Here is a 26,572-nt window from a genome sequence, read left to right on the forward strand (position 1 = left end):
CTTTGAGCGGTAACTGGCTTTTGCTGACTCAGAGGCAGTCTCTAGGAAACCAAGATAAAAGATAAAAACAAGGAAAAAAGTCTAAGCAGGAACATCAGAGATAAACAATGAGAGAGAAACAGACAACAGAGTTAGCTCAGTCACATCACTAAACAAATAAACGAATGATCAAGCAAACAACGGGTAACCCTGGGGATGAGGTGATATTGGTATCCATATGTGCTCTGTATTATCTAAAATGTTTGGTTTTCAATAAAAAAATTATGAGATAAGCAGTTAAACAGTAGAGTATGATTTATGCAAAGGAAAAATACCAAGCATTAGAAACTATCTTTGAGGGGCCTTAGATAATGGTCTTAACAAACATATAAATATGTTCAAAGAATTAAAGGGAACCATGTTTAAAGAATTAAAGGAGAGTATGGTAATAATAGTTATTACACTGAGAATAATAAGAGATAGAAATTATAAAAAAGAACCAAATGGAAATTCTGGAGTTGAAAAGTAAAATAACTGAAATGAAAAGTTCATTCAGAGGGGTTCAACAGATTTGAGTTGGCAGAAGGAAGAGTCACTGAGTTTAAAGATAAATCCATAGAACTAGAATCTAAAAAATAGAATGTAAAAAGAATGAACAAAAATTAATAGATCCTCAGAGAAATGTGGGACACCATTGTAACTATTGGGAAAAGGCAGTCTGTCAGCCTCGCAAAGAACATGCTACCAGAAATTCTTGAGAAGAAAGAGAAGGAAGAAGTGACGTATTCCATAGATCCCAAATACCACTTTTTGGAATGTGCTGGTCTGAAGACCACTTAAAGAAGGCCACAGTATGTTCTGAGATTATCTAACATGACATGAAAATTCTCCTAGCTAATGTTATATTTTGTTTAACATGTATTAACTATTTTTGATGTGGTAGAGCACCTCCAAGATGGCCCCTAATAATCCCCACTTCTTTGTACTCATGCTTTGTACTTACTCAGCTGAGTCACTCCTGAATTTTTAAACCCCAGACACTGGGAAAAAGAAATGTTTGTTGTTTTAAGCCATTAAGTTATAGGGTAATTTGTTATCAGCAATAGATTTACACTTAGCTAATATAAAACAATTTCATAAAATGTTTTGGTTTATGTTTCTTAGGTGTTTTTAATCTAGACAGATTTTTATGCTCCCATAGAAATAGAGAAGGTTATAAGAGTTTTTTGGTTTTTCTTTGCTTGTTTTTCTTAGAGAGAATGACAGTTGGGAGGGGGAGAGAATCTTAAGCAGGCTCCACACCCAGTGCAGAGCCCAACCAGGACTCAATCCCATGAACCCTAGGTCATGACCTGAGCTGGAATCAAGAGTCAGACGCTTAACTGACTGAGCCACCCAGGTGCTCTATATAGAAATGTATCCTACTGAAGTATATTGGTTTGTAATTCTCTAATAACAAAATAATTAAGGTTGATTTAAGGCTTAAAATACTCTTCAGTGAGATAAATTTGTTTTTTCTTAAATATTCAGAGAAATAAAGTGCTGCCTGATAACGTGATGAAAAATTTCTATTACGAATTGCTATTATTGCTATTGGTAAAAAGCAGATTTGGGGTCATCGATGTAATGGTAGGGTCTAGAACCATTCACTCTGATTTAATAGCCTTTTTATAACTGCTAAATCTTAGTTTTGGCTGCTACAACAAAGTAACCACAAACAGGGTGGCAACAACGGAACTGAAATTTATTTCCTACAGTTCTGGAGACTGGAAACCTGAGATCAGGTGCTAGCCTGGTCAGGTTCTGGTGAGGACCCTCTTCCGGGTTACAGATTATTGATTTGTCCTTGTATCTACACAAGATGGAAAGAGAGTGAGCAAGGTTCTCTGACCTCTTCTTACAAGAGCGCTAATCCCATTCATTAGGGCTTTACCTCATGACCTAATTACCTCCTCAAGGTCCCACTTCCAAATACCATCACACTGCAGATTAGATTTGAACATAGGAATTTTGAGGGGGAGTTCCTGTCTTAAGTTTCCTTAGCAACAACTTGAGGTACTTAAAATGTTAATATGGAGGGGAATAAAGATTTAATGCATGTTCTTCATTTGGCTTTCTCAGAATTAACAAAAAATTAAAATTTTTATAGTAAGAATATCTAAATACTCACCATGAATTTTAATGCATTAAACAGTAGTTTTCGCCCAGATGGTTTGTCAAAATCAGCAATAATCCAGAGAGTAACTGAAGAAATTACATCATCCTCTGAAAGTTTCAAATAGTTTAGTCAAACTACCTCTTTTATTTTTTTTTATTTTTATTTTTTTTAAAGATTTTATTTTTTTGACAGAGAGGCACAGCGAGAGAGAGGGAACACAAACAGGGGGAGTGGGAGAGGGAGAAGCAGGCTCCCCGCGGAGCAGGGAGCCCGATGCGGGGCTCGATCCCAGGACTCTGGGATCATGACCTGAGGCGAAGGCAGACGCTTAACGACTGAGCCACCCAGGTGCCCCCAAACTACCTCTTTTAAAAATCAAGCTAAAAGCAGGGAACATTTCTAGTTAACTACATACATTAAAAAGTATTAAAATATTAAACTTAATTTTTTAAAAATACGCAAATATTGTTAAAGATTATGCACACATGCACATACACTGACATGCATATAAAAATACTAGAAGAGTGTTCTATAGGTTTATAGAAACTCAGATGCCAAAAAGAAAGAATAGTCCCTATGGGACATATCTGTGGAATACTTTTATTAGTAGACAAAAATTACATTATGCTTATTATGTTTTCAGTGTTGGAAAGCAAAACTACCTTCCAGCTACAGCTACATTCTTTTTAAACTGATACTTATACCCCACTATATGTAAAACTAGATACAATAAAGCTTATCAGTAGATATTAAAACAGCAATATTTTATTAGCTTACAATTCATTTACTTCAAAACGTCTGGCTATCATTAACTTGGTCTAATCTACATCATCTTGTGCCATCAACAGCAATACAGTTATTTTCTTCAGAAAAATTTGAAAATTTGGAAGCCACAAAGAGAAACAATTTTTAATTCTGAAGTCAGTTAAATGGGTTTAATTTCACCTAGGCTCAGCATCTGTCATCTGAAATAATACTTTTCTAGCCATCATTAAAACCTATAGAAAAATTAGTCCCTCTGATCACATGACCTACTTAAAACAAGTGCAAAAAATCTGCTATACCAGAAACTTACTCCTGAATAGAAGTGAGGCTACAGTTACTACCATACTCAGGAATATCTATACAATATTATATAAAAACTGTAACAAAAAGAAGGTTAACATTGAGTCCACATTGAAGCAACTTAAGAGTAAGGCAGTAGTGGTACGTTCTTTTCAAAGAAAAGTAAAGAATTTTTTTTTTTTTTTTATTTGAGACAGAGAGAATGAGAGACAGAGAGCATGAGAGGGAGGAGGGTCAGAGGGAGAAGCAGACTCCCTGCCGAGCAGGGAGCCTGATGCGGGACTCGATCCAGGGACTCCAGGATCATGACCTGAGCCGAAGGCAGTCGCTTAACCAACTGAGCCACCCAGGCGCCCCAAAAGTAAAGAATTTTAATGCCTTCTTAACACCAGCACTTTTACCATCATAGTAAATTGAGAAATATTTCAGAAGTGCTAAGTAAATTTCTCACAACCATTATTTCTTTACACATTTACATAATTGCAAGAAAGAGTAAAGTAGGTGTTTCTCAGTTAATATTCTTTTAAATTGTTAGAGATTTAACAAAGGGCATTAATTATAGGCTAACTTACTCTGAGAGACAATTTTCGAAATACATCCCAGAACCTGATAAATAGATTTCTCCTATTTTTTATTCCGTTTCTGTTTCCTTTTCTCTTCACTAAACATAGTCAGGACCTTACTCTGCCATAACACAGAACTGCATTATATTTTATTATTTGTTGGATTTCTTGGAGACAGACCACTTTATGAACATAAAATCAAGGATCTGTTAGAAAATGATTCTGTGGCGATCTGGTCCACACTTGACCCCACAGCATTCTAAAAAACTGGCTGTGTGGCCTCTGCTTAAAACTCTCATATATAAAAATATACCCCTTACTACACAGTTCATCCTATCTTGAGATCACTCTCATTGTTAGATGACTGCTTTATACCCCGAGATAAAAAGCTGCCTTCTCTTATCTTACATGTATCGGCTCTCATTTTTCTCTCTAGAGCAAAGATGGTCAAACAAAACAAAACGAAACAAAACCAACCAAACTCTACCTTTGTCTATCTGAATAAGTCACTGTCCTCTAATAAACATGCGGACGGACCCACTGCAGACTCCCCTGTCCAGGATAAATCCGTATTTCCAAGTACCTTCCTGTATCAGTCTCCCCTCCTTTGTTATAATCCTCAACATACGCAAAAAATCCAGATGTTGTTTAATCAGAGTGTGGAACTACTCTCCTCTGATCTGGGATTTATACTCTTATTCACGCAGTATAAAGTGTCAGTTAACACAGTCCTGAAAGGGTTTTACCACTTTCTAAAAAGGTGAAAAATGGAATAGCTTGCTTTGAGAAAAGGCAAAAAACCAAGATGAACTCCTGTGCATGTATGATCCAGTAGGGTCAAAGGCAGTTTCTCAGCACAATGCTTATATTCTAACAAACTACAGACTCCCTCGAAAACCAGACCCCTAGTCAAATAGCAACATACAAATTCATTATGCAACCACCTTACTAAAATTACAAATTTTGCTACTTTAGGAATAAAGTCAGGAAAATAAAATATGCTTATTACCTTCTTGGGTTAAATAATACATGTTCTCTGCTATTACAGCACTCTTATCTTGTGAATCCAAGAAAAAGAATGTAGAGAAATCTTCAACATCAGCAGTTACTGAAAATTTTCATATTAAATGTTAAATAACCAATTAATAAAACATTCACAACTCAATAAACATTTGTAGAAAGTATATGGAAGGATTATTTTACCTGATGTGGGTATTAAATTAAGGTACTGCCATTTTGTGTGCAAAATCAAAGGATTTAAACGGGGTACAACATTATTCTTTTCCATAAGGAAATCAATTACATTTGTTCGATCATTTAATGTGCCCTACAACAACAAAAATATTACTTAGGTAATCTAGGCAATTTATATGTATATATTTTAAAGTTTTGCACAGAATACACTTAACTACTTCATCTAAAATAATAAATAAATAATGTAGGCAATTAGGATTCATACAATAAATTTTACAACAAATTTGCCTGTAAAAATTTGAATTTTCTTTCCAATAAAGCAGTTGATTCAATTATGCACAGGTAAACTTAATTAACTAATTACTACTTTTAAAGAAACTACTAAGTGATCAGGATGGGAATTTTTGCCATGAAAAGATGTTTTAATACAAAAAATCATTTTTAAACATCATTTATCATGCATTTTCTCATAAATGCTTACCTACCATGAAAACTTCCTTCTGTAAATTTATGGTTGCATCCATCATTCTGTGAAGAACACTTGTTTCCAGCTCTTCAGTATTCCGCTGTTCGAGCTTAAAGGGTTCTCCATTATAAAGGGCTTGAGGCAAAGGACCCAGACCAGTCATCTTATAAAAGCTTGCTCCTTCCTATTTAGTTCAAAAATGCCAGAGAGTTAAACTGAATATGGCTGTCTGGAAAAGAAATGTGTATGAAAAACAAGGGACGGAAACTGCCACATTTTTATACGCCATAGAAAAAAATGTGAACTTTGCTGATTTCACTTGTCCTTTCCAAACATTTTTTAAAGGAAAGTAATTTACCCACATAAAGCAAGAATCAGGTAGCTTTTTCTGTAAAGGGCCAGCTAGTACCCATTTCAGACTCTGTGGGCCATCCAAACTCTGTCTCAACGACACAGTTCTGATGCTGCCATCCAGCTGTGATACCCAACACCTGGATGCATACCCACCGCTAGGTCCCAAGAAAACTGTGTATGTAAAGGCAGGCAGTGGAGGGGCAGGATTTGCTGACCCTTGTATAGAGTGTAACATTTAAAAAAAAAAACAAAAAACCAAAACACCATTTACCTGTATCAGAGAGTCATTCATCCCTGCATTCATTTGTTTAATAAACATCTGCTGAATTCATGCCATCGGCACGAGGCTACACACTGTGAATACAGAGCTGAAAGTCTGCCCTCAAGTGGTTCACACAGACACAAAATAGATGTATGCACGCGCTTCTCTGGGAGCCAGAAAGAAACGTCTAGCCAAGCTTGAGTAAGGAGAGGAAGGGGTCAGAGAAGCCTCTGGGAAGGAGTGGCATGGAAAGTCTTAAAGGATGAGTAAACATTTGCCAGGAAGATAAAGTGGAAAAAGATATTCCATGGGAAGCGAGACAGCATAGCAAGGAATGGAGGGGAGGAGAGAATACAGCATCTTTAGGCAATGGCCAGTAATTTTCTGTGTCTACAGTGGGCAGAGTTACATATGTGGGTGTGGTCAGATACAGGGGCAGAGACCAGATCCTGAAGGTGCTCAACATCTGGATTTTATCTTGTGAGTGATAAAGTGTGACTAAACAATTCATTTGCTATTCAAAACTATGTATTATTATAATTATTATTGCCAACATTCTCAAAATTACTCTGTGAAGCTAAGTACTACCATCACATCCATTTCACAGATGATGACATATGACCTCCAGCACCACCCAGCTACTGCATTTTATTTGAAAAATTTTTTTTAATTTTTCATGTTTTTACTTAAATTCCGGTTAGATAACAGTTAACTGTAATATTAGTTTCTGGTGTAGAATTTAGTGATTCGTCACTTACATACAACACCCAGTGCTCATCACAAGTGCCCTCCTTAAAGCCCATCACCCAGTTAACCCATCCCCCCGCCCACCTCCTCTCCAGCAACCCTCAGTTTGTTCTGTTGAGAGTCTGTTTCCTGGTTTGCCTCTTTTCTACCCCCGCCATGTTCATCTGTTTTGTTTCTTAAATTCCACATGTGAGTGAAATCATATGGCATTTGTCTTTCTCTGACTTATTTCACTTAGCATAATTGCTCTAGCTCCATCCACATCGTTGCAAATGCAAGATGTCATTCTTTTTTATGGCTGAGTAATATTCCATTGTACATATATATATACCACATCTTCAGTCGATGAACATTTGGGCTCTTTCCATAATATGGCTATTGTTGATAAAACTGCTATAAACATCAGGGTGCATGTATCCCTTCCAATCAGTATTTTGGTATCCTTTGGGTAAATACCTAGTAGTGTAATTGCTAGGCGTAGGGTAGTTCTATTTTTAACTTTTTGAGGAACCTCCATACAGTTTTCCAGAGTGGCTGCACCAGCTTGCATTCCCTCCAACATTGTAAGAGGGTTCCCCTTTCTCTGCATCCCCACCAACACCTGTTTTTTTTCTTGTGTTGCTACTGCATTTTAGAAACAAAATTTGTACTTAGAGCTCTCTGACCAAGAGTCTGAACCCTTAATTACTATTATCTCTGCAATTATTGGGCACTTATGGTATATTAGGCTTATGAATGCATATAAATAAAATGCAAATTCTATCCTTTAATGTAGATGGGTACATTAAAAACAAGTGTGAACATAGCATCCAGGGCTACCAAGGAGGGCATGGTCAGTTCCATCTAGAAAGAGGGTAAATGATGATAAGTAATATGATCAGATTTGCGTATTTAAAAAAAGACCACAGCGGCAATGGTGAGAAAGAAGGACATGGGAGAGCGTGCCCTGGGAATGTTGGTCAGGGACTCCTGCACTAGTGTGGGAAAGAAAAAGCAAGAGCCAAACAGAAATTCATGGTAATGCGCAAGGGGAGAATGAGCAAGTTTCTGAAACATTCAGCTGGCAGGATGGACAGAACCTAACAACGTATTGTTTGGGATGGTATGAGAGAAGCAGTAGGTTAGGATGACGATGAGACTTCTAGCATCGGTAGCCAGGGTGAATGACGATGCTACCCTCTAGGATAGGGCATAAAGAAGAAAAAAATGTTTGGGGTCCCAAGGAAGATGATGGGCTTGGTTTCGGATTCTTTTAAGATGCTTATGGGCAAGCCCCAGGTAGCTGCATACATGGGTATGGACCCAAGAAAGAGGTCTCTGCTAGAAATACAGGCCCTCTTTTGATTTACTCTGTGATTTCTAATTAGGCAAACTGTCCATTCCAAAAGCTTTAATTACAACAAATACCACAAATAAGCCAATGACACTGAATTTTATAATTTTAGCCCTGCCAGACTGAGTTCCTAAACAGGGGCTTAATACCCAATCTAACTGCAGCTTCAGTCTCCCTCAGAAATGTAGTCTTAACCCATCAGTCAGGAATTTTCCCATCAGATCAGTACCAATGAGTCCGCCACATGGGCCCTCTCCATCCCCCAAAGATAGATGAGGTAGTCTGCCTGGTAAGACCCTTGCTTTGCCCCTAAAGGAAAGCCACCTTGCCCGAAATAATCCCTTTTTTTTTTTTAATTTATTTTATTAACATATAATGTATTATTTGTTTCAGGGGTACAGGTCTGTGATTCACTCATCTTACATAATTCACAGCGCTCACCATAGTACTTACCCTCCCCAATGTCCATCACCCAGCCACCCCATCCCTCCCACCCCCCTCCACTCCAGCAACCCTCAGTTTGTTTCCTGAGACTAAGAGTCTCTTATGGTTTGTCTTTTGCTAATAACATTCCTGCCCCACCCTCCTATAAAACCTTCCACTTGGTTTAACTCCTCAGAACATCCCTCTATTTGCTAGACGGGATGCAGTCCTAGTCATGAATCATTTTAAAAAGCCAGTTAGATCTTTAAAACTTACTGGGTTGAATTTTTGTTATTGAACAGATCTGGTGGCAGCGACAGGACCCAAAGGGAACTTCCGGCAGCATTCGGGGACACAAGAAACACATACACGGTGCCCGCACACTCTTGGATTTCATGGTCTTTCTTGCCATTTCTAAGAGCCGCAGGGCAGTTCCAGTCGCCTTCCCTCTTCTGAGCTACAGACAACCCCATACACTTTTACCCTCCAACAATCACTTCAAAATAACGGACAATGCCCTTTCAAAATAAAGCAGGTCGCAGTCTCTTCATTGCTTAATATCGTCTCAGATTTTTTACTGTTGCCAAGGTGTTTCACTGTTCTGAGTTCAATTTAATATTGTTCACTGTGCAAGCCGGCCCCCTACTTCTCCAGCTCACCCTGTGAACTTCCCTCCACGACACAAACACAACACCTGGCTGCTATCCATACGGCGGCAACACCAGCTTCTCCGTACTTCTTCACGACTCAGGACCTCCTGACATTTTTCTCTGGGAGGTTAATCTCCTGTCACTTTGTTTTCTTGCACCCGGCTCTTCCTCCTACTTCAGGACTCAGAGACGAATTCTTCATGTCCACCCTCAGAGCACTTCTCCCCTCATTCTATGTGCTATGTGTCTGGTGGGCCCCTTCCAGCCAATACTTGTGTCCATCAGTCTCAGGGATTTCATTGTGTTATTTCTCTGATGCTTTCCTTCCTGTTGTTTTCTCTGTTCTTCCTGAGTCTTCTGGATTGAGTCTCTACTTATTTACCATTTGTTCTTATTTTCATTTCTTTGAATTTGTCTCTCTGTTCTATTACATTTTTATTTTGTTTTGCTAAAATTTGCTCTATTCTTTTACCTACTGCGCTTAGAACATTATAAGTACTCAATAAATATCTCTTGAAAGGGCAGATAAAGTTTAGATGAAGAGAGAAAATTACAGGAACATGAGTTTAGAGAATGAAGGCCTAAACTCATTTCTTTTCTTTGTGATGGAGGAGTAAGAATGATTTTCTAGGCCTGGAGAGCAAGGTGGAAAAGGGGCTTAGGGGACTGATGAATGTCTAGAATGTTTGGGAGGGGCAGGGAGCGGGGGAGACTAAGCATGACTGAAGGGCTCTCAAGTAACACAGAGTCTGGCTTAAATTAGAGGTTGGACAGATTTGGGGAAAATGGGCCAACAGGACACTGAAGCTGCAGATCATCGTTATAGGACAGCCGCAGGGAAGGAGAGCAGTAAAACGGGAGCTGTAAGGGGAAGCGTGTACTCACACACTAAAAAAAACGGAACTTAATATTTCTGAGTGTTCAGTGTCCTCAATCTTTACAAAAATCCTTAACATTTCTAACTTTAGTAGACAATGACTGCAGACACCTTAAAATAGTAACACCACAAAAATACTCATTTCACTATTAACTCTTTAAGAGTAAAAGTGGGTTTCTGATTAAATATGGTAGATTTATCCACACACATGCTCATCTCTCCTCTCCTCACACATTTCACTGAAGTGAGAATATAATAATAGAAAATATGAGCCCACAAGGGTCAAGAAAAAACAGGAGAAAAGATAAAAAGCAGGTAAGCAAAGTAAAAAGCGAAGTCACATCTGTTTAGACAGAAGAGAACATGAACATTTTTCGGCATCCCTGGAGACACTCAGTGCCCCAGAGGGAGGACAAGAGCAGAGTGCCCAAATGGCCGAGAGTCTGCACACAGGGTAGTTGCCTCTCAAGGCCTGTCTCTCAATGCTGCAAAGCCACAGTGTCCTGCTTTTCTTATTCTCTGCAGAAACTGAATCACAAAGGCTAGCCTGGGTGACAGCAGGCAGAGAAAGGGGATGGAGACCAGGCGGGAGATTAAAGGAGAGTGCCCATCCTTCACACCCAGGCGGTGACCACATCCATTCCCGCACATATCCTGTGCCCTCACCTTCGACACGTGCACCCTCTCCACCCTCTCATCTGCCACATGTACTCCTTCTAAGAGCAAAATAAAGAATTCTTATTTGAAGAATCTGCTTTAATCGAGAAAGTCAGCTCAGCTCCCCAAGTGAGGCTCACCAACTCATAAGAACTTTGTATTTGTCATCAGCTTTTTAGGGTTTCATACTTACGTGTGGAAAGATAACCGGATATCATAAGACATTTGACAAATGCTTCAAACACAAAAGAGAGAAATCAAAACGAATGAAAAAAGGGAAGCTGTAGAGGGCAGAAGGAGAACACATCACAAAATTAACATTCTTAGATAAAAAAAAAAAATATTGTGTCCATGAAAGAAAAACTGAATGTTATAAAACAGGAATAGGATAGAAGAAAGATCTCCAGAGAATTTTTAAAAATTGAACAAAAAGGACAAAGGAATACAAAAAGAAGAAAAAGCAAACAGAGATTCACCTGAGAAGATTCAGAAAGGACAGAAAAAAAATGAAGGAAAACATTAGAGAAATAAAGAAATTCCCAGAATTGATGGACACAAATCTCCAGTAGAAGGACCTCACCAAATGCCCAATACACTGATTGAAAGAGGATCAATACAAAGACATACCGTCATGAAATTTCCAAACACCAGGGAGAAAGCTTTCAAACTGGACAAATACATAATTAAATAAAGCAGAAAGACAAAGGAATTAAAATCAGAATGATAACACTGGTCTCCGTAGCCTACTAGGAGATAGGAGACAGTAAAGACAGCCTCCAAAACTTGGAAGAAAAAGGATCATCCAGTCCAACTACCAATAAGATGGAAATGTAGCATAAGATTTTTAACCACAAAAGAGTTAAAATATTTTTTCTGTCATGCATGTTTACCTGGGAGAGGAATAAAATCAGAAATAAATCATAAATAGGAAAGGTATAGTACTCACAAAACCAGAGATAAAGCTGAGACCTGTAAAATGAAGTGGCAAAATGGCACACCCAGAAAGGAAGGAAGCTGTATTCATTCAGGTCCAAAGCATGACCAGTTCACTTTAGAGAAAGAGTGGGCATGGCTATGGAAGGGCATTCTAGGGGCTGGTGTGAGTGAAGAAGGTGCTCGTTTGTTAATTGCTGTGTTTATTTGTAAGAAAATTTCTGGATAGGTTATCTGTCCTATCTACTATCTGGATACATTTGCAATAAAGAAGAATACTATGGAAAATGGGTAAAAAAAAAACGAAGTAATTTTTAAAGTTAAAAAAAACAAGTTGCTAAAAAATGGAAAGACAATCATAGTATTTGATTTACTAAGCAAGGAATATTTAAAAAGTCACACACACTAAATATTCACTTAGCCAAAATGTGTTAAAAACAGACCTGATAATCAGCTGGCTTGCACTGGACAGGCTTTACCACTTCTTGACGTATTGAAATACATCTGTACCAGTTGGTAAATAGCTGCTGTCCTGGGATGGTGATCGCCCATGAGAAGCACTTTGACCTCTTTCCCAGACCCTCAAGGTCAACACAATTCAGCCACTACAGGGTGACCGTCAGCACAAGGGCCTAAAGACTCCACTCCAGCTCTGGGATCTGCTTCCGGCTGACTCTCTGACTGGCTGCTCTTGAAGCCACAACAGTTTTTAAATATTTTAAGTAATGCCCCTGGACTTGGAGAGACCAAGTGAAGGTAGGGAGGTAGAAGAGAGCTCAAGCCCCAGTTACTATAACAGGAACTCAGCAAATATATCTAAAACTTAGGACTTGCAAATACAAAACTGGAGGAATACAAAAGAATAGGATTCCTTTTCTTGAAGTATAATCCAGTTGGAAATGACATTTATATCCACATACGGTATGAAAGGCAAGAAAGGCAATTAATGGGAAATGATACTATTGGGTTGTGAATTCCAATACTTGAGGGTAATATGGTGTTTATTCAGACGACATTTTTATGGCATCTGATAATAAGTATCATGTTTTGGCTGCGTAATATCTCAAATTCACTTGTATCACAGCAGATATTACTGTTATATTTACCTACAACAGACACAAGTAAATGAATCCATTTCTTTCCACATACAAGTTAGATTATGAATAATATTTTAAACTTTTCAATCAATATATTGCACTGAAATAAACAGCTTGAATATTTCTTACCAGCTGTTCTTAGGAACGTATTTTATTTTAATGCACTTAACAGCCTCAGGTACACAGGTGTTATAAAAGGCTTTAAATATATAACTGATTTGAACCAGAGAAGGGTTCTTAAGAAACAAAGCATACACAACTTAGTAAAAAATCAGTAAGTAGTATCAGACTCATTTTAAAAGAGGGCAAATCAATCAGAAAAAAATTTTTACTCTCACATAAGAAGTGGTTCTTAGTATCACCATTATGCATCTATCAGTCATGCTTAATAGATATGATTCTTGCACAAGTGTCAGTCCCTAAGGAAGGTAAGGTGTGAATAGAAATTGTGCTCTACCAGTGAGCAGCAAGCAGAGAAGAGCCCACTTCTATTAAAAAAGAAGAAAGAGAAAGAAAAGCACAGCATGTAAGGTCTAAGTATGGAATTACTTCCAGGTAATTACTTCAGCTGATATTAAAACCCAAATGGTGCAACCTTTTGCTTTCAACCTGTGCAAATAGGATCCTTAATATATAAAAACTCACTGCTTTTCTATTCCATGAGTTTATATAATCACTACAGGAAATTTGTGTTCCTTCTCCCCATAAGAGTACCTGAAGAGTACTTATAAAAAATAATTTTCTTTCTAAATTTCCTTAGTCCGTGATCATTTTTTTTTTTTAAAGATTTTATTTATTTATTTGAGAGAGAGAGACTGAGAGAGAGAGAGCATGAGAGGGGGGAGGGTCGGGAGGGTCAGAGGGAGAAGCAGACTCCCTGCTGAGCAGGGAGCCCGATGCGGGACTCGATCCCGGGACTCCAGGATCATGACCTGAGCCGAAGGCAGTCGCCTAACCAACTGAGCCACCCAGGCGCCCAGTCCGTGATCATTTTATTATAAGAGATGCCTCCATGCAACTTTGGCCCCAAAAGAAAGTTCATCTTGGTTGCTTTTTAGTTTTGTTTTTCATTATATGAAAATATCATAATGAAAAATAGCAATGAAACTCGTTCTCAGTTTAGAAATTATCATTTGGAAAACCATTCTTACAGAACTAAAAACAATCCCTAATTCCTACCACACTGGCTTTTCAATTGCACTGGGACCCCCAGACCTCTGGCTTCCTGGCTTTGCGGCTTTGCTTCCATTTCCAAGCAGCCTACACATGCCCCAGAGGTCTCCTCACAGGCTCTGGGCCTCTTATGCCAATACCACATCCAGCTCCTAACGTTTCAGCCTCACAGAACTTTATCTAGCTACCTTCCTTCATTCATATGCCTGGTATTTTGGACTTTCTTTAAAAAGAAAGAGACTGATGCTCCTGTAAATTTATGGTAGGCAACTCCAGCAGGAATTCGGCATCATAGCCATTTTTATACATGGCTTCCCCATGCCGCCTTTCCTAGCCCCCAGAGCAACAATTTCTAAAACCTCACTGCTCTCGTGAAGTTCCATCCTACAACATAACCCTCGTTCTCAGATGGCCCTGCCTCCTCAGTCACGTCATTCAGGAGATGTTTACTGACGACACACTATGGTCCAGTCGCTGGGCACTGGGCCTGCAAGACCCAGCAGGAGACATGATCCCTGCTCCCAGGGAAGATTCAGTCCAGGGAGAAGGCAGGTAATGAACAGCCCACTATAACCAGCATTATGCAGGAGTGTGCAGTATTAGCATGTGGTGCTAGCATGAGCAACTTAATCTCAGGTGGAGGGTTAGAAAAGGCTTCCCAGAAGTTCCTCCCAAAGTGTTACTTTTCCCCCAAAGTAACATTAAAGCCAAGAGCCACAGAGAAGCACACACAGGCTAGAAGAGAAGGGAGGCAGGCTGCACGAACCAATGGTGGGAACAAGCACATGAAGGCCCTCTGGTGAGAAGTAGGAACCCATTCGGGAACCTGAACTAGTCTGCCTGCGCAAGAACAGAAGAGCGAGGAAAGAGTCATGAGAGGTGAGACTAAGGAGTTAAACAGGGGCTGAGTCAGGTGGGACGTTACAAAGCCAATGACTCTGACCTTCAATGGTTAGCATGGAGACAGGACCAGATCTGCGGTCTAAAAACTCTTATAAAATGCAAGAACCCATCTAAAACACTTGAAATCTGTATGGGCATGAGAAATTCAGCCCCAGTGATGCTCCATCTCCCCAAGTTTGGTTCTTGTCCTACCATTTATCTAAAAAGCCAGCTTTCCATTTCTTCCTAAGAAAGTACAAATTACATTCTTTAAAATTCTACATTCAGGGCACCTGGGTGGCTCTGTAGGTTAAGCGTCTGCCTTTGGCTCAGGTCATGATCTTGGGGTCCTGGGATTGAGCCCCACATCGGGCTCCCTGCTCAGTGTGGAGCCTGCTTCTCCCTCTCCCTCTGACCCTCCTCCCCACTTGTGCTCTGTCTCAAATTAAAAAAAAGAAAAAAAATTTCTACATTCAAGTTTCCTATCCTGTAAATCCTGACAATTCTCGTCTCTCATATTTTTCAAAAGGTTAACAATGGCAATTTGAGTACTCGTATACAACTTGCATCATTCAGAGGTGTTAAACTTCCCTTCTTTCTGAGGGTCTAAAACCCAAATCATGAGTTAACTATATTGAGATCATTTATTCATGAGATTATAGTGAAAGTTTCTTGGATCATATTTTTGAAAATTTGCATTTCAACTTACCTTTCTGTCATTGTCATATTTAGAATGAATTCCCAAAATATCCCAAATATTAGCATCTGGAAATAGATTTAGGAGAACACTCTTCACATTGTCTACAGTGAGCATATTGTCATTCTTCACTTTTTGGTACATCTGTAGAAATAAAGATCTTATAATTAATTTTCATCTTATGGCAATTAGTTTTCTTTCTTTCCCTGAGCATGCAGATTTATATAAAATATACTTTATACTTTGTAAGTTCTAAGTATACCACATATGTACATATATACACACATCCCCCACCCACACAGATAAATCATTTTAACCACACAATATATCATCTCCCAATAGAAATAGTTTTGTGAATATTCTATAGCTTTCAAAATACCAGAACAAATTTATGTTATGGTCCATTTTGATCAAACTAGACACTGTGATTCCCGGCAAAATAATAGCTCCCTTTCGTTTTCTTTTTTTTAAGATTTTATTTATTCACTTGAGAGAGAAAGAGAGAGCACGAGCAGGGGAGAGTGGCAGAGGGAGAGGGAAAAGCAGGTTACCTGCTGAGCAGAGTCTCCAATGTGGGGCTCGATCCCAGTATCCTGGGATCATGACCTGAGCTGAAGGCAGATGCTTAACCATCTGAGCCACCCAGGTGTCCCGGCTCCCTTCATTTAAAAAGGTATATATAAAATATATTTTTAAAAGATTTTATTTATTTATTTGAGAGAGAGAGAGAGACAGAGATAGTGACAGAGAGCACAAGCGGGGGGCGCAGCAGGCAGAGGGAGAAGCAGGCTCCTCGCTGAGCAGGGAGCCGGACAGACATGGAGCCTAATCCCAGGACCCCGGGATCATGACCTGAACCAAAGGCAGACACCCAACCGACTGAGCCACCCAGGCACCCCTATATAAAATATTTTAAATGGCTTATTTCAGAAAGGCTTTATTTTCATTCCTGATTGCTCTCCAGTAAAGACCTTAACTAGGTTTCCTCTGTACCTCCATTCTTCCCCCCCCTGCTCAGATGTTGTAAGCACAGTGGCATGATGTAAACTGTAGCTCCTTTATTTTCTTGCTTCATTTCTCCCTCATTATAGACCCTCTACTATGCCCCAGGCTCTCTGCTAGGCATGGGGTAAGGGACAGCTCTGCATCGAGAGAGAAGGCATCTCCGAGCAGATGACTCAACTGAGACATAAATATGAACACTGAGTTAGCATTAAGGCATTCTGGGGGAAAACTTCCCAAGCAGAAGAAACTTGTACTTACAAACACCATCAAGTACCATTTTGATATACAGGTGTCTCTCACTTCTCAAAAGATCATGTTAGGCTACTTTTCTTTTAAGAGAGTGACATCAGTATCTGTTTTCACTAACCAAAAGAAATCCAAAGAGGATTTTCATTTTTATGAAAAATGGTAGAAAGTGAAAATAACATTTAGTGTTTGTTTTGCAGTGTGATTGGCCCCGCCATGCTCCTTCCCCAGGAACTACAACTCGGGATCCAGAGCTTGAACCATGTCTGTGAACATCTGTGCTTTCTTTCAATTTATTCTGTGCATATCATTAGCAAGATGTGTCCTAAGATGTCAGAAAAGCCTAAAAGAGGTTATTTTTTGGTTCTGGAAAATGCTAAAAAATTTTTCCATATCAACTGATGATTACTGCTGTTTTACGCCATTTGGGCTTATTACAGAGGTTTCATAGGAATGCTCTACTCAGAAGCGGGGGAAACCTGCATCAGTTAAGAATGTTATTTTGAAGACGCCTGGGTAGCTCAGTTTGTTAAATGTCTGCCTCTGGCTCAGGTCATGATCCCAAGGTCCTGGGATTGAGCCCCAAGGGGGACTCCCTGCTCAGCGGGGAGCCTGCTTCTCCCTCTCCCTCTGCTTGCGCTCACGCACGCACACACACACACACACTCTCTCTCTCTCGCAAATGTCAATTAAGTCTTAAAAAAAATGTTGAGTCCCAATTCACTTAAGTCATTATTGCCAGAGACAGTCCTCATATGCGGCCTGACGGAAGCCCCACACTATTCCTCATGATAACCTTTTCCTTTTCTCACTGTAAACCTAGTGACCTATTCCTTGAAGAAAAGCCTCAGTCCTATAATTAGGTCCCACAGTTTAATTTTACAAGCTTCTCAATTTATAGGCAAGTTTCCTCCTCATAATCAAGCCGAGCATGCTATGATCTTAGTAACTAAAAAAACAAAAAGCAAAAATTTTAGCCTTCTGTAAAAAATGATTAGAAAAAATGTGATTTTGAATAAGGCAAAAATTATATATGAAAAGTTACTGATATTAGTCATCTTACAAATTAGTCATTTTCAAATAGTAGATATTCTTAAGCTATCTCAGGCAGCTAGAATGTCTAGCATAAGCCACTTAGATATATAATGATTCAATCTTCTTATACATTTTACAAATTTTAAAACTGTTATATAACTTGGTAAGCAAAAATAGCAACCTGGGGTCTTTACTTCTTCATATAAAATTTATTTTTCCCTTTTTTAGCTTCATTAAGGCATAACTGACAAATAACACAGCAATACATTTAAAGTGTACAACATGATGGCTTGATAAATGCACACCGCGTGAGGGGACTCCCACCATTGAAATAACTAATATATACAGCACCTCACACATATTTTTCTTTCTTTTTTGGTGAGAACATTAAAATTCTACTCTTAGCAAATTTCAATTATACAGTACAGCATTATCAACCACAGTCACCATGCTGTACATGAGATCTCCAGAGCTTGTTTTTTTTTTTTTAAGATTTTATTTATTTGACAGAGAGAGACACAGCGAGAGAGGGAACACAAGCAGGGGGAGTGGGAGAGGGAGAAGCAGGCTTCCCGCCGAGCAGGGAGCCCGATGCGGGGCTCGATCCCAGGACCCAGGGATCATGACCTGAGCCGAAGGCAGACGCTTAACGACTGAGGCACCCAGGTGCCCCAACTTATTCCTCTCATAATTGGAAGTTTGTACCTCTGACCAACATTTCCCCATTTCGCCCACCCCCGGACCAATCACTTTTCTACTCTCTAAGGGTTCAGCTTTTTTAGATTCCACATACACGATATTATACAGTATTCATCTTTCTTTGATATATTTCACTTCGCCTAATGCTTTCCAGGTTCATCCATGTTGTCACAAATGGCAGGATTTCCTTCTTTTTAAAGGCTGAATGATATTCTGAGGTATGTATACAAATATACCACACATTTTCTTTGTCCATCCACCCACTGATGGATACAAAGTCATTTCCATACCTTGGTGATTGTGAATAATGCTGCAACAAACATGGGAGTACAGATAACTCTTTGAGATACTGATTTCATTTATTTCATTTCCTTTGGAAACAGCTGAAGTGGGTTGCTGGTTCATACTATCATCCTATTTTAAATTTCTTGAGGAAGCTCCAGACTGTTTCCATAATGGCTGTACCAGTTATATTCTCAGAGGGTTCCCTTTTCTCTGCATCGTGCCAGCATTTGTCATCTTATTTGTCTGGTAACACAACCCCCTACAGGTGTGAGGTGACAGCTCACTGTGGGTTTTGATTTGCATTTCCCTGATGATTAATCAAGTTGAGTACCTTTTCATATACCTGCTGGTCATCTGTATGTCTTCTTTGGAAAAATGTCCATTCAGATCTATTGCCCATTTTTTAATTGGGTTACTTTTTTTTTTTTGCTATTGAGTTATATGTATTCCTTGTGTATTTTGGACATTAACTCCTTACTGAATAGGTAGTTTGCAAATATTTTCTCCTGTTCCACATTTGCCATTTCGTTGCATTGATGGTTTCCTTTACTGTGCAGACACATTTTATTTTGATATAAATCTCGTTTATTTTTGCTTTTGTTGCCTTTGATTTTGTTGTCAAATCCAAAAAAAATCATCGCTAAGATCAATGTCAAGGAGCTTACCCCCTGTTTTCTTTCAGGCAACAGTTTCAGGTCTTATCTTCAACTTTTTAATCCATTTTGAGTTGACCTTTGTGTATGGTATAAGATAGGGATCCAGTTTCATCATTTTGCTTGTGGATATCCAGTTGTGCCAATTTACTACAATCTACTCCCTCCTAATCCTAACTTTATGTTGACAAAATATCGAATTTTAAGTTCCAAAATAGATTTACTTTAATCCTCTGTTCCTTTGTACAATTATTGTTATATGTATTATATCTATGTTAAAATTTGTTTTCTTCAAACTTGTGCAATTTAAACGCAAGAGAATATATTCTTTTTTTTTTTTTGTATGTACCCATATATTTACATTTTATTTACAGCTACCATTTCATTTCTTCCTGTGAATGTGAGTTACCATCTGGTGTCGCTTCCTCTTAGCCTGAAGGATTTCCTTTAGTATTTCTTTTGACGCAGCAAGAATTCTCTCCATCTCTACCTGTGAATATTTTTATTTCAATCTTTTTGCAAGGATAATAGTTTGTGTTAGCTCTTGTTCAACTTCTGAAAACCGACTTCTTTCATGTATTTTGTCCAGTTTTATACTTGCTTACTGTGAGATGGTTCATCTGTTGTCAATTACCCCATCATAAACAAATGTTGAAGGCTTAAAGTACTTCTGCATTCTCAAACATGCATTCAACAAATATTCATCAAGTACATGACATACATTTTTTTAAATCTTTTTTTTTAAAGATTTTATTTATTTATTTGTCAGAGAGAGAGAGACAGCGAGAGAGGGAACACAAGCAGGGGGAATGGAGAGGGAGAAGCAGGCCCCCCTGCTGAACAGGGAGCCTGAAGTGGGGCTCGATCCCAGGACCCTGGCATCATGACCTGAGCTGAAGGCAGATGCTTAATGACTGAGCCACCCAGGCACCCAACATTTTTTTTAATCTTAATCTTGCAAGGTAGGAAGAGAAAATTAAATTAGTAAATTTGCATAGCCACTCTGAAGAGCTGAGATACATAGTCTGATTGTTTTACCATATAAATACTGTACTTACTCTATCATAATTCTCCATCACATGTCAAAAATTTTCATATAATTTTGACCTTCTACATTCTTCTTTCTCCTGACACCATATTTTCAAATTACCTAACTTAGATAAAATAATTTGCTCATTGAAAGTAATGAAAAAATATTAAAGAGATTTTATAATTCACATATTTTAGTAAAAGACTAGATTTTGCTCAAATTATTCTAAATTAGTGAAGCTAAGTCATCTGAAGGATACAATACAATACATTCCCAATAGGATGTTAGCTCAATCATGTTTTGGTTTTCTATGGGTTACAAAAATTTTAGGGTTGAAGCATACATAGTCTGAATAACCACCGACATTTGCACACTTCAGACCCTCGCGGATTCTAGTATGCTATAAATATTCCTTCCTCACACATTTTTCCCCTAATTGCTTAGTACAACTTGTAGGCTATAGCACATATTTAATACTTTTCATGCTGCGTTGTATGGAAACCTATGGTTTCAAGTATAATTTGGTCTTCCAAGATATTACAGTATTATGCTGAACATCACAGTAGATAATTCAAAAGGCCAGTGATTGCGAAGTATGAATTCACATGCAAATTTATGTCTGATACAAAGCGCTTCCAGAATAGAGAGTCAATAGAGAGAATTAAGATAACTTAGGTAAGGAGAATTTCAAAAGGTCTTCAAGTTTCTTAGTTTTGACTATCATACTGATCCTTTCACGATAAGGTGGCCAGACTGCAATAAAAGCTATGTCAGTCTAAGTCCCTTATAAATTCTTACACCAATCAGTTAATAAAAGTAATAGCCTGAGATACAAAATTGACACGTAATCCACAGCACTATTTTACAGAACAAAGTGTATCCCCAAGTCACTGAGGCTCTGGTAGTTTCTGCGCGGCAGGACACTGAGTTCATGAGGTACTCAGTGGTTTTCCCAGGAACTATGGAAGCAGGGCAGGGAGTATACAGGGCTTCTGTAATTTCACACTCTCACTTTGAAGAATCATTCCTTGTTATAATAGTGGGTGAAAGCAAAAAGACCAATGAATTTTAAAATGAACAAAAGCTAGTTTGTTTTTTTTTTTAAGATTTTTAAAATTAATTTATTTGACAGAGAGAGACACACAGAGAGAGGGAACACAAGCAGGGGGAGTGGGAGAGGGAGAAGCAGGCTTCCCGCGGAGCAGGGAGCCCGATGGGGGACTCAATCCCAGGACCCTGGGATCATGACCTGAGCCGAAGGCAGTTGCTTAACCGACTGAGCCACCCAGGAGCCCCAAAAGCTAGTTTTTAAGCTATGGTCTGACTTTCTTAATAATAATACAGTTCTTCAATACATCTGTTTCCACAATGGGCCATAATAGTTTCAAAACCTCAATTATGAGATAATCTTCCCATTTCTTATTGTTCTTTAAGTTCTTGCCAATTTCTAACTTTTTTTTATACAATCTCTTTGTCAAATTCAGTACCCATCCTGCTATTTCCACCTAATTTGCTGTCATGAAGTGATCTCCTTCTCCTTTGAAATTCTCTAGGAAGGGTCTGCATACCTTGTCATTTAGAATATTTAAGTTTGCAGTAATCTTTTTTATTCATGATTTTTTCAAGACCTGGTTCAGGAATTCTTCCCTGACTCATCATTTTCTCTGAGTATGTTTTCCTCTAAACTTATATATACAATTTAAATTCTATTAGCAGCTGGAGGAACTCAAGCAAATTCATCTATTTTGGCAGAGTGTCAGTTGCCTAATTTATAAAGTGGGGACAACATTATGTATTTCAACTGGGAGTTGCAAGAATCAAATTCATCGTCTGTATTAATCCCCATGATTGTTTTTTATAAACTCTGAAAGATAAAAATAATAAATGATAATTACAGTAATAATGCAGAAAAACCCACTGTACAGTCTAAAGAAATTATACCTAGTGCACTCACTTGTACTATGGAAATAAACGCTTGTGATACATCACGTTCTTCTGCAATATACTTGAAAGCTCGCCAAAGAGCAATGCCAACGTCATCTGCTCCATCAACTTCATCATCTGTGTTAACAATGAACACAAAACCAATTCTGGGAAAAGAAGGTGAATAAGGAATGTCACAACTACTCCTTGGATCACAACCAACACGATTTTTCAACATTACTAGCCTATAACATCTAGATGGATAGAATGTGTTAATAGGGGGGGAAGAGGGAGTATTATATTTGAAATGGTTTGATTTGTAATGTCTAGTCACCAACATCTGTCTGTGTAATGGATTCCTCCAAACTGTCAAACTCTCTCTGGTGGTGATATTATCAAATGACCATGTTTTTCCAGAAAAATAAAGGGAAAGTATACTCTTAACGCAACCTCAGGGAAATGGATCCATCTTTAAGCACCCAAAGTGATCAGATCATTCTCTCAGGAAATGAACAGGGTTAACGAGATTACTAAGCAGCTTTGACTAACAGAGTCTACCATAAAGGTAAATGATGTTTCACAGCACAACCATGTTGTGTCAGGCGCTAAAGACCACCCACCACTGCTTTGAATTCCACATGAATACTCCGTGCAATACTCTATGGCACAACATGAACATCACTGGATTTCCTTTAGCTGTTTAATGTTATAAATTGACAATTACCTAAGAGGAATTTTATGATAATAGAAAAGTTCAGCAAGTTTTATAAAATCCAAGGTATATTCTTGAGCAGGATCAATAAACAGAACCTAAAAGAAAGTAGATAGTTTATAATCACTATTTTAACATTTTGGAATTTTCATGAAATTCAAGTTTAGTTTAGTTTCTGTCACTAAAAGTATGAAATTCAAGGTGCAATCTTTTTTAAAAGAAATTTTCAGCAATTCTAAAGAATTCTATATAAGAAAGAATTTCATAGGTAATGAAGGATTTCTAAAAGCTGCACATCTGAATAACACATAGAATTTAATATCAGATCACTCATCCTTTTTTTGGAAGCACAGCACAAAGTAAACCTTTTTAATAACAAGTGAAATACCTTATTCTGAATGTGCATTGGATTTTCTGTATTTTTTTTTAAAAGATAGTAATTGAATTTTGAAAAAAATAGCATTAATATAACTGCTTACTCTACACTGCTGTAGGAAATAACATATTCACTTTCTTTGTGGAGAAAAAATAAAGCCCCAGCTAAGTGTTTTCTGCACATTTCACAGTTGTATCAGGTTATTTAATATTATAAGAGTGAACTCATACACACAGATGATAAAGTGAGATCCACGAATTTTCCCCTGAAATGTACTAAACTTTAATCTTTAATTAGTTCTTTAGAACACAGAAGGAAAAAAGTTCAATCAAATTCCTTTCAGAAAATGTGAACGTAACTCATCAATTTCACATCGGAACTATAAAAGCACATCTAAATAAGAAGAGGCAGCTTTGTGGCATCGCTGGCTTTGGAGGTCTCGTTGGCCAATGCCACCTCAAGCTTGCTGCATCAGGCAAGTATTTCCCTCCGTATTACACAGATGTCTATTCACCAAGAACAGGCTAATCCAAAAAGAATGCTGTTACCTTTATAAAAGATGTATACAAAATGTCATATAAAACTCACCAAATTATGAAAATTACGCCTTACGGAAGGTATAGTTCCAGGGAACACGGGCTTCAGAAGCTCCTGGCAACTTGCAGGCCATGTGACATACAACTCATCATTTTCTAGGTCATTAATCCACTAGAGAAGAATCCAAAAATCTGTGAACGCTATATTAAGCTAATACTTAAGTCATTTTTCTTTTTTTTAAGATTTTATTTATTTATTTGACAGAGAGATAGAGAGCACAAGCAGGCAGAGTTACAGGCAGAGGGAGAGGGAGAAGCAGGCTTCCTGCTGAGCAGGGAGCCTGATGCGGGGCTCGATCCCAGGACCCCAGGATCATGAACCGAGCCGAAGGCAGACGCTCAACTGACTGAGCCACCCAGGCGCTCCACTTAAGTCATTTTCAAAGCCAGTTTTCACTCTTTCAAAGTAAAAATACACAAAGATTTCTATATTTCTGATTAAATATAAGAAGCCAGTTGAATATTCTTTAAATTAAGAAATATATTATGTGCAACAATTTTATATTCCCATGGCCTTTTAGATTAAGCCTGACCCTCCTCCCAGAACTGACTTCTTCTATTCATGTTTTTCATATCAAAAATAAAATATTATAAAAATTACTCTCCATAAACCACTTGACAGAGATTAAGTGTTTATCTTAATTATCAGCAGTATAGGAGGCAGTCAGGTCTCTCTCGCTGTCTCTCTCTCTCTGTCAAATAAATAAATAAAATCTTTTAAAAAAAAAGATTTAAAAATTTTAACCCTTAGACATAAGGAAAATAAAACATGACACCTTGGATGTCTGATTCTAACCAAGAGCTAACGGTTTATACTAGACTAAGCCGCCTGCCTGAAAGAATGCTAAGAACTGGGGAAAACATATAAACCACTGTTCAGACGCATGGAGGTAGGGTCAACCAATTATCAAGAGTGAAGGAGTTACAATCCTTGAAGGCAGGAAGCATAGGAGACAAGCTCCATGTTCACCTCAATTCTGTCCCTAGGGACATTTTCCAAATTGCAGCTTGGAATAACTCATTCAAACAGCAAGTGACAGTCATATTGGGCTGGAAAGACAGGAGTCAAAATTAGGGTTGCCTAAATGTTAGGAGTTAAAGGGGCAGGGAAATGCAGGAGAGGGGGAAAGTGCAGGAAAGAAACCAGACAGTCCCGTCTCTCTACAAATTCCTCTCATTTGCTGACTAGGAACCTGCACGCACCCATGGCAACATCCTGGCCCCAACACCACCAAAAAAAACCAAAAAAATAAAAAACAAAACACAAAACAAAACAAAACCACTACACAGTAAGGAGACAGAAGTTGAAGTCCGAAGTGTTAAGACTTTGGCAAACACTGTACTTTGAGAAACTGACAGGGCTAGCTCCCAGGAGTAAGACACAAAGTGGAAGAGCTCCCACAAAGCCCAGAAACATGCCTCAACAGAGCCAGGTGAGGTCTGGTACTCAGGCTGCCGCAGCAAACCTGACAAGCATTTGCTTCTGTAACTTTACATAGGCAATTTCGGGCTCCTACCAAAAACTGCCATGCAAAAAAAAAAAAAAAAAAAGGACCAAATATTAAAATGAAAGAGAAATACCAGACAATACAAAGGGACTTAGACAAGGACTTTAAAATAACTACGATTAATATATATATTTTAAAAAGAAAAAATAGATGGAAAATGTTAAGATAACTAAAAATCCATCACACGAAGAGCCAAAGGGATATTCTAGATTTTAAAACTCTGTAATTAAGAACTGTAAGAACTTCTAAAGAAGATTTAACTGCAGACTGGACATGGAGGAAGACCATGATTAGTCAACTGGATGACAGATCAATAGAATGTATATTAACTAAAGTGCACAAAGAAAAGAAATAATGCAAAATCAAAATGAAGGGTGAGAGAGATGAATGACACAGGCATGCGGTCTAGCAAGTGCCACTGAAAGGCCCAGAGGAGAGGAGAGAGGAGACCAGTGGTGCCCAAGAAATCAGGTGGCCTCTACAATGGTCCAGACATGAGGTTTTGGGGAGTGTTTAACCACGTCAGAGGCAACGACTTCAGAGAGAAGACTGAAATCGCTTTGCATAGGCCCAGAGACTGAACTGCCCATTTTTTACTCTCAAGTAAATTTACAGAAGCAGCAACAATAACTGGAAGAGTGGCCTCACAAAGCTGCTTGCAGACCTGGCACTGATATTCCAATGATATATGGCCATTAGTTTTGTTGGCCATAACTCTGGCCTTTGTATCTACTGGGCTACCAAGATATTGAATAAAAGATATTGTCATTAATAGATTAGAACTTATAAGACGATTTCCTCACTGTCCAAGGAGCTACACTAAGTTAGCAAATGGACACAAGATGGGTCATGGTGTTAGAGGATGAATTTCTGAGAGAAGTGAAGAACTTAAAAGACTTGAAATTTACATCTTTTGGGTTTTCTCTAGGGAGTGACATCAGCTAAAATGGCTGAGTAAGGAATTTCAAAACTCCACCCTGACACAAAAGCAGTA

At 38.4% G+C, this 26,572-nt stretch overlaps 1 protein-coding gene across 2 annotated transcripts in view; it reads right to left on the reverse strand.

Annotated features, from left to right (window-relative positions):
• The window catches only part of UGGT2 (UDP-glucose glycoprotein glucosyltransferase 2), a 178,217-nt gene that overhangs the window by 68,632 nt on the left and 83,013 nt on the right, over nucleotides 1-26,572 (reverse strand). For both annotated transcript variants that reach the window (XM_081815115.1, XM_081815116.1), the window contains 8 exons: nucleotides 24,063-24,182; nucleotides 23,111-23,196; nucleotides 22,418-22,553; nucleotides 15,523-15,654; nucleotides 5,445-5,609; nucleotides 4,969-5,092; nucleotides 4,775-4,873; nucleotides 2,150-2,244 (listed from right to left, as the gene is read on the reverse strand). In XM_081815115.1, the coding sequence (XP_081671241.1) occupies nucleotides 2,150-2,244; nucleotides 4,775-4,873; nucleotides 4,969-5,092; nucleotides 5,445-5,609; nucleotides 15,523-15,654; nucleotides 22,418-22,553; nucleotides 23,111-23,196; nucleotides 24,063-24,182 (957 nt within the window). The remainder of the gene's footprint in view (nucleotides 1-2,149; nucleotides 2,245-4,774; nucleotides 4,874-4,968; nucleotides 5,093-5,444; nucleotides 5,610-15,522; nucleotides 15,655-22,417; nucleotides 22,554-23,110; nucleotides 23,197-24,062; nucleotides 24,183-26,572) is intronic.

The sequence above is a fragment of the Leptonychotes weddellii genome, chromosome 3, assembly GCF_054177405.1.
Source record: "Leptonychotes weddellii isolate Sample4059 chromosome 3, ASM5417740v2, whole genome shotgun sequence".
NCBI classification, from domain to species: domain Eukaryota; kingdom Metazoa; phylum Chordata; class Mammalia; order Carnivora; family Phocidae; genus Leptonychotes; species Leptonychotes weddellii.